The sequence below is a fragment of the Pterocles gutturalis genome, unplaced genomic scaffold (genome assembly GCF_000699245.1).
Source record: "Pterocles gutturalis isolate BGI_N339 unplaced genomic scaffold, ASM69924v1 scaffold1787, whole genome shotgun sequence".
In the NCBI taxonomy this organism is placed as follows: domain Eukaryota; kingdom Metazoa; phylum Chordata; class Aves; order Pterocliformes; family Pteroclidae; genus Pterocles; species Pterocles gutturalis.
The window spans coordinates 761-9,063 of NW_010112341.1; the positions used below are offsets into that span (position 1 = coordinate 761).

The 8,303-nt window shown below is 51.7% G+C and overlaps 1 protein-coding gene across 1 annotated transcript; it reads right to left on the minus strand.

Moving 5' to 3' along the window:
• Window positions 1–1,866: 1,866 nt before the first annotated feature.
• Window positions 1,867–4,351, minus strand: KDELR3 (KDEL (Lys-Asp-Glu-Leu) endoplasmic reticulum protein retention receptor 3). Its single transcript, XM_010073976.1, is given in 5 exon segments — window positions 1,867–2,127; window positions 2,455–2,613; window positions 3,213–3,313; window positions 4,258–4,284; window positions 4,287–4,351. Coding segments are annotated over 5 exon segments (606 nt in total). The 5' UTR covers window positions 4,345–4,351.
• Window positions 4,352–8,303: the final 3,952 nt, after the last annotated feature.

Sequence of the window (8,303 nt, forward strand, 5' to 3'; positions counted from 1 at the left end):
AGTGTGGAGTGCAGCTGGTGGCCTGGTACTGGTGGTGTCTGCTGGGGGTGGGAGCTGGGGCCAGAACTGCTCAATGTCTTCGTTTGATGACAAAAGGGCAGAGTGCACGCTCGGTGGTTTGCTGATGATGCACAATGAAGGGGAGTGGCTGATGCACCGGATGGGGTCAGAGGGGCTGTGCCAGGCTGGAGAAACGAGCTGTGAGAGTGAGAGTGGTCAGACACTGGCACAGGTTGCTCAGAGGGTCTGTGGTGCCTCCATCCTGGACATACTCAAAACCTGACTGGGCAGGAGTTGGAACAACCTGCTCTAGGGGACCCTGCTGTGAGCAGAGGGGGGGAGGGGATTAGATGATCCCCCCCTCCCCATTACTCCCAACCTCATCTGTTTTGTGAAAGACAATATTTTGGGACCTGAAAGCTTCCTCGGAATATCTTCCAGGTCCTTCTGTTAAACAGAAAGGAGCTCATCTAGTTTTGAAAACAAGATAAAGAGAAGTTGTGTTCTATAAAAGTCCCTTTACAATGCTTTGGTATAGGCTCTGAAGTCTTATTAAATACATTTCTTTATGTAACACAGCTTTGCTTTTTTTGCAGCATTGCTGCCCTTTTGTCTGAGCTCTTCTGTGTTAGAAATATTTTGAAAAGATGTTTTTTTGAAAAAATGTGAGAGACATGCAACCTGCTATAATATTGCTGGTTTTCATAAATGACTGCAAAGCATTTGCATATCTGCAGTCACCTTTTCTCTACCATGACCCAGAACATTTGTGTAAAAGAAAAAAAAAAAAGCAATTCTCTTCCTGCTGTGATGTCCCAGGGACAAATGTTTTTTCTTCTGCCTCCTGTATAATCTAAATTTTGCAGTTTTATCACTAGCGATGTGAGACTGAAAGCCAGTAGTTGTTTTTTTCCCCCTTTTGTTCCACCATCCACAACTACAAAGGGGATGGATTTCTTATAAAATACAGAAGGACATGGGACACATGAATTGAGTGAAGCTAAAATGGGAATTAGTTAAAAAAAAAAGAATTGATGTGGAGCACCTTCACCGAAGTTTTACAAAATACTTCTTTTCTGCCTACAAAAATGTTTTGATGACAGAAGGAAGTTTTAATCCGCATGGGGCAGCCACCTCCAGTGCCGCCGTCACCTCTCTATCAGCAGGTGTATTGCATGAAGCTACCAAAGATCCATCCCTCAAAACATCAAATGCAGGACGTCACCACTGCTTTTGGCAGACTAGTTTGGGAACATGAAGGAGGAAGAAAATGTTTGTTCGCTCGGATAGATTTATGCCCTTGATGACCTCCTTAGCTCTGGTATGTAGCCATTGACCGAAGCACTGAAGTGGAAGGGGCATCTGATTTTGGGAAACAGAAAGGGGTGTCTTGTCCATGTGATGCCCATCTTCCTACGGAATCAGTTCTTGGGAACGTTACATCTTTTCCGTCAGAAGAAGCAGGCTTAATAATATCTCCATATGTCTGCAGTTGCTTTCTCAGGTACATTGCCTGCCTACAGCTATTTTTTTCCCCCCTCAAAGTTTTTTTGTGTGATTCATAATCTTTCAAAATGTACGTAGAATTTAATATATGTCAGTTGTTAACTTCCCAAGGTGGGATTAAACCAGGTTTAGCTCTGGTTTAATTTCTGCTTTGTTTCACGTGCACGTCTAGAGCTTTGTGAGCAGAGATGCCCACTTGCATTCAACAGGTGCATTTTTTGAACTGGATTTTAGGTGGACAATACACATCATAAATGCAGCAAAGAATACAGTCACATAAGGATTAACTCATGGCAAGGGGCGGCTCCACTGTATGTTACAAGAGTGCTAAATGAACATTTCAGATTTATACCAACCTATTTACCTACCTTTGGTAACGTAGAGATAGAAGAAATCACAGTAGAAGATTGTTTGTACCACCCCGGAAACTACAGCTATCTGGTCATAGAAATTCTCCGTGTAGTAGCGCCAGACCCAGTTGGCAATGTAGAGAGCGCGGTAGAGGCCCAGGAAGAAAAGGTAATGCGTTGTGATGGTTTCTGCTTCCCCTGTCTTGCTGATCATGAAGAGCTGAGGAAGGATAGCCACGGACTCCAGGTAGATGGAGAAGGTCCAGAGTATCTGTGAGATGCAAAATGAAGGCAGTGGAGAGCCTTGGTGCTGGTTAATACACATTGAGAGCCAAAGCTTTAATTTGGCAGAGCACTGATGTGTGAGTTGGATGAGCAGTGCTGCTGGGGTAGGGGAAAACGAGCCTGCTGTGCTGGGACTGAGAAGAGACAGCACTGAGCTGCTCTATAGACGGTACAGTCTTCAAGGCCTGCCAACCTTGCCTTTCCTGCCTGCTTTTGCTGTTAAAAATCTCAGCTATTCAGTATGCTGCTTGCTCTGCTGCATGGTGTCAGGCTGCTGCTTCCCCTCCCCTTTCCTACCTCAGGTTTTTCTTACCTCCAAGGGGGTGAAGCTGTAGTTCTCCAGAAATGACAGGCCTGTGACAGGGACCAGCAGGAACTCAAGGCGAAAGGAGTCGTTCTCACTGTCGAATGTCTTCTGGAATTTCATGTAGATCATATACACGGTGATGTAAGCACATATCAAAAAAATTACCTGGGGGAGAGAAGGGAGATGCCAAGACCTTTCCTGCAATTACACTTTCCGTACTTGAAAGGACAGCTTTGCCAAAGTCAAGATCTTTTAACCTGGCTCTGGTGGGGCTGTGCCAGGCCAAGATAGTGGTGAATGCTTTCTCTGCACTGGCTTGTGGATTGACATCTGCTGGAGGTACTCCAGTGGTCAACTAAAGATTGCCCCACCATGAGGATCACTCTTGCTTGAGCCCTCAAGGGCCCTGTGTGAAGAAGTTGGCTTGATGGCAGCCCTCTGTTAATGCTCCTGCTGTGCAAGGACACCCAGGCTCAATTCATGTGTCTCGTTCTGTTTTCGGTGGCACTAAATGGGGCAGGCTCAGCTCACTTGCTGACTGTGGTGAGGGTTTTTTTTGGTTAATGGAGGGCCAGTGACACCAAAGGAAGCATCTTTATCCACTCCTGCTGTGTATAACCCCCTGTAGCATTGGTGACAAGTGAAGAAGATGGAACTGCTCCTTCTTCCCTCTGACTGAAATCTTACTGAACCCGTACCCTTGCTTCCCCACGAAACTCTCGTGAGTGAGGGGAACCTCTGCTTCTGCACTGCCCTCTCCTTACCTTCATCACAGTGTTATAGACAGAGATGAAGGTGGTGAACAGGTCCAGATAGCGGGTTGTGAAGACAAGGGCGAAAAGAATCTGACTCTTCCCAGAGATACCTGTGTGTCAGGGAGAAGAAAGGAGGGTAAGGCAGGTGAGAGAAAGGACCCTTAAGATGGTGTTTTCCCCTTACACCTTCTTTGGAAGCGGTTGTATACATGCATGTTGCTTTGTGAGCTTGGCCTGGCATGTAGGTGCTCTGGTAGACCTACCCAGGACTGTCTGGAGCCTCCTGAGTGATAGGACAGACTCCTGCTGATGCTCCTGAGCCCAGCCTTGAGTTGTAGGGACCGGTGCTTGATGGGCATGTTCACTTCTTTGGCCAATTCAGTCCTTACTGTCATCAAAACACCTTTTGCTTCCCTCCCTCACTCCCTTCACCTTCCCAGGGGGGTTGAGTAATGTGACCTCGGCTGCACCAGAGAAGAGCTGCAGGACTAGGGACCAACCCCAGGGACGCTGATGGGGGAGAGGCAGACAGACCCACCCATTTCTCTACCTCTGATAATGGCTGCTGTGCTGCAGCCCAGCCCCGAAGTCCCTTGAACTCTGAGCAAAATCCTCCTGTGGGAAGCTGCTGCCCTGATTTCCTCACCCAGGGTTGGGGCAGCCTCTGGCAGGACCTCGAGGTCCTCATGGCAGGGCCTCTGACCTAATGCAGCTTTCTCTCGCAGTTGTCAGGTTTGGTGCCACCACAACGTTTTGCACTCCTTTTTCACATCCCTCCAGCCTTGCTGCCCTCCCCTTCGCTTCACCACCCGGACACCAATACCTTCCTGAGTCCGTGCGCGTTGCCACATCACATCCTTCCAACACAGCCCTCTCCTCCCAGCAGGGAGACTTCCCAGAGGAGGATGACTTCCCTCAAAGAGCCCACTGCAGAGGGCTGCTGGATTGCATGGGCTATTGCTAGCCTTTATGGCACCCATTTCACACACACCCCTCCCTGAGCTGCCCTCCAAGAAGGTCCCCACCTCCTTCCTCAGGGCATGGGAGCACTCACCGGCACAGGACTTGGACTTGTAAAAAGCAGTAGGATGATGATGGCCAGCAAGTGGGAGACATCCCCCAGGATGCGGAAGGCATTCATGGTGCTGGGGAGGCTCCTCCGGGGTGCAGGGAGTGGAGCGCTTTCTGCAGGCAGGGAGGGTGAAGGCAGGTAGGTTTTCCCTCCCTCTGAGCCTCAACCAAGCAAACGCTCTCCTCCAGCTCAGCTTTCCCTTTTTCCCCAGTACAAAGCCCTCTCTTTTGGCAGAGAAAAGTTCAGGCTCCCCTCTCCTCTGGTCACAAGGACCTTTCCCCTGCCCAGCGCTTGAGCTGGATCACCTCCCTTGCTTACTTTTCCCCCAAGGTGGGTTTTCTCTCTACCCCCACCCCGGGGCCTTCCTCTCCCTGCTCCAGGCCAAAAGTTGGGGTCTGTCCCGTGGAGAGCCCCAGGCTGAGCCTGCTGAGCAGCCCTGAAGGCAGCACTGGGTGACGGTGACGTGGCTCCTGGCTGGCCGGGGAGGAGAGAGAGGAGGAGGTGGAGGCGGGAGTAACTGCACTATTTTTCCCTCTTTCTTTTTTTTCCCTTCCTCTTTTTTTCTTCCTCAACTTGGTCTCAAGTTACACACGGAAGTGTCGTTAAAGGGGAAAAGGCAGAGAGAAAGGGATCCCCATCCTCTGGCCTTGGGGACGCAGGGCACAGAGCTTTCCAGGGACATTCCCTGTGGGTGCATAAACCTCTGTCCTGCTCTGAGAGAGCAGCCTCCTGCCCTCTGCCCTTCCCAGTTCCACCCCGCCTCCAGCACTTTCTCCCTGGTGCTCCACCTTGTCTCCTGAGAAATGAAGAAGCAAGGAAGGATCTAAATTATACAGCTGCTGCAGCTGTATGTCGTGTCCCACCGTGATCCCCTCCCTCCCGTGGCAGGTCACGCACAGCCGTTCCCCGGTGGCCCCCCAGCAGCCCTCCCACCTTTGGGTGTCCTCTCTGTAGCAATGTGGATTCGAGAGGGAAAAAAAAAAAAAGATCCTCCTGAGGGCTGGTTTGAAAGGAACTTCGATTAAAATATTAACCCTGGATTCCTGCAAGTGGATTACAAACAACGTAACATGCATGTTGTGTGAAAGGAGCACACAGGTACCACCATTTTTATAGGGTTTAGCAGAAGTGGGCTTAGAAGTGATGGTTATAAAGTTTTAATATATTCAGAAACAGCTCTGGGTTTCCAGCCAGGTTGGGATAAATCTTGTCCTTGCAGCTATGGTTACACAGGGAGGTCTCATGGAAGTGGTGAGGGGACCTCTGCATCAAGATGGGGCCATTAGATATTCATTATCTAATCACTAATATAAAGCTGCTTTAATACAACCAAATGGGTGTCTTAATTTGTCACCTCGTCCCCAGGCAAATAGCATTTGTCTGTGGGTCTAATTTGGTTACTCAAGTGTTGGCCCTGGGGCCAACTCTGGCTGCTGCCCTCCCTCTCCCCAGCCCTTACCCATCTCCTCCACATCTCCCTCCATTGGCACATTCTTATGGGCTCACTTGGAGTAAAAGCCTTAATGATTAAAGTGTAAAAATATTATTCCCAGTGCTTACTGAGAGGACTAACAAGTCTGTTAGCATCACTGGATTCCTTTCTGCATACATTTGCATACATTTCCTCCCTGGCCATTAGGCTGGCTGCTGTGTTTTCCCTCTCTGCTGCTCCAGCACCTCCTGCATCGGGCTTTTCCAGCCACGTTCCCAGGCTGGGCTGGAAAACACCTGCTCAGCCCCACAAAACCGGGGAGAGCCCTGCCTGCCCCTGCCAGGGCATCAAGACAGAGTCTAGTGTGGTGGGAGAAGAGCAGGTTGGACCAAAGGAGAGCGTTGGCAAAGGAGCGACAGGGCAGGGACTGGCCGTGTATAAATCAGGCTGCAGTCGGGTTTCCAGCCATCAGAGCAGGGCTGCCTGGGGTTTCAGTAGGGCTCTGCAGGGCCATGCAGGTTCTAGCGAAAGCCAAGCCCCAGCCCCGGTGGCCCAGCAGGTCCCTGACTTCCCAAGTCCTTTTGCAGGTGGACAGAGAGAGGTTCAAGGCATGGAGTGGGGATGGGAGGTTTTGGAGAAATAGATTTAGGGTCCTCTGTGCCAACAGATCCCCTTCCAGGCCCCTGGATCTCAATGTCTGAGAGCCCTTGTCATCCTCCAGTCCCTCCACTCTGCTTCACAGCTTCTTGTCCAACCCAGGGGATGAAGCCTCCTGTGGAGGGGTAAGGCTGCTGTCGGTGGCAAAGATTTATTCTCTTCATCTTGCGCCTTCACAAGAAGAGCTCATCAGCCCCAAGCCACAGTGTTACCTCCTGCTGTGAGCTGACCATCAGAGGGAACTTCACAGGAACAGCCCGACACAGTGGTGGGGCTGGGGTCTCCCCGTGGGACATCCCAGTGTGGCACACTGGAGGGCTGTGGGAAGGCTGCCAGGAGGGCAAGGGGCACCCAGATGCTTGGAGGAGGAAAAACTGTCATGTGAAGTGGGAGCAAGTAAAAATAAACCTTCCCTCCTTGCCACAACATGAAGTGCCTTGCACTGGGTGTCTCTTTGCCTCCAGGTGCTGCCACCACCCCTCACAGTGATGCTCTCTCCCTGCCTCCTGTTTCCATGGTGACAGCAAGGAATGTCGCCAGGGTGACAGGGAGGCGAGCGAGCTGGGATTTGGCATTAAAAACAGGAATTTGGGGTTGTTTGGTTTCTTCTTTTATTTTTTCCCTTTTATTTCTATTTTTGGGTTTCCCTCTCTGCCTTCACTGGTTGGGGAGGCTCATCCTCCTGAAGAGCCCCTGGGCCAGGTGGCAGCAGCACCACTGGGGGCCCTTTCCCAACTCCACCTGTCCTGCGAAACGATGGCAATGACGTGAGAAGAGGGATGAAGGGGGGTTTGCTTCTCACTAAAGCATTTGTTTCCTTCCAAAAGCTTCTGTGCTTTTGTCCCTGGAGGTGCTTGTCTGGGAGCTTCCCTCCATTTCTGCTGTGGGTGGTGGCTCAGGCCACATCCAGGCCCCCCAGGAGGGTGGGCAGCCCCTGAAATTCATCCTGGAGTGATCCCAGAGAAGGAAGTGGTTTGGCATTCCCCGAGGGGCTGGGGAACATGGTGGGGTTGAGCAGGCATGGGGGTTGCGCTTGTCTTCATCCCTAGGCAGGAGAGGGGTTAGGCAGTGCTCACTCACCTTCCCAGGAGCTCCTGCTTTCCCCTTCATCCACCCTTCCATCCCTCTCCATCCATCCCTTCATCCATCCATCCATCCCTCCCTCCATCTCTCTTTCTCTCCTTTCCTCCATCCCTCCACCCTTCCATCACTCCATCCCTCTGCCTCCTTCATCCCCACAGCAGCATCGGGAAAGGTTGGCGGAGTGGGGCTATTTTTGGGACCGTCTCCTTGGAAACGGCTGCCACCACCGTCTGTGGTGGCTTTTCCATAGGTGCTAAAATATTCCATGCTTCTTATTAAAGAAGGTGCCAGTGGAGACGGGTGGGGGTGGTGAGTGTGAGCCACCCCGCTCCTGGGGCCGGCGGGCTTGGGGTGGCCAGTGCATGGCACCCCGGGGGCACAAGGACAGTGAGGGGCTCATGGCATCCTCCATGCAATGTCCCCATGTCCCTCCCGATGGCCCTGGCTGTGCCAGTTGCCTCTTGGCCATGCCGGGGTGCTGCACTGTTCATAAAATGCAGCTGTTCATCCTCTTGCTGCCCAGTTGGAGGGAAACACAGCGAGGTCTCCGGGTGAGCCAGCGATGAGGAGCAAAAGGCAGAGAGAGTGAAACCCACTCTGAAGCTGAGGCAGCTGCAGGGTTGTGCAGGTTCCTGGCGGCTTCGCCCACCCGGGGAAGGAGCAAGATGTCTCAGCAGCATCTTCATCCCTTTACTGCATGGAGGGGAAAGGCCTCTTGTGATGCCAGAGGGTTTTTCCACAGGGCACCTATGCAGCTCCCAGCTCTGGGAAGCAGCCCCACCAGCCCTGGGGATGGGGCTTTTGGGAAAGCAAGTCCCCCCTGACCCTGAGCAAGGTCTCTGTAGGGACAGCTGCA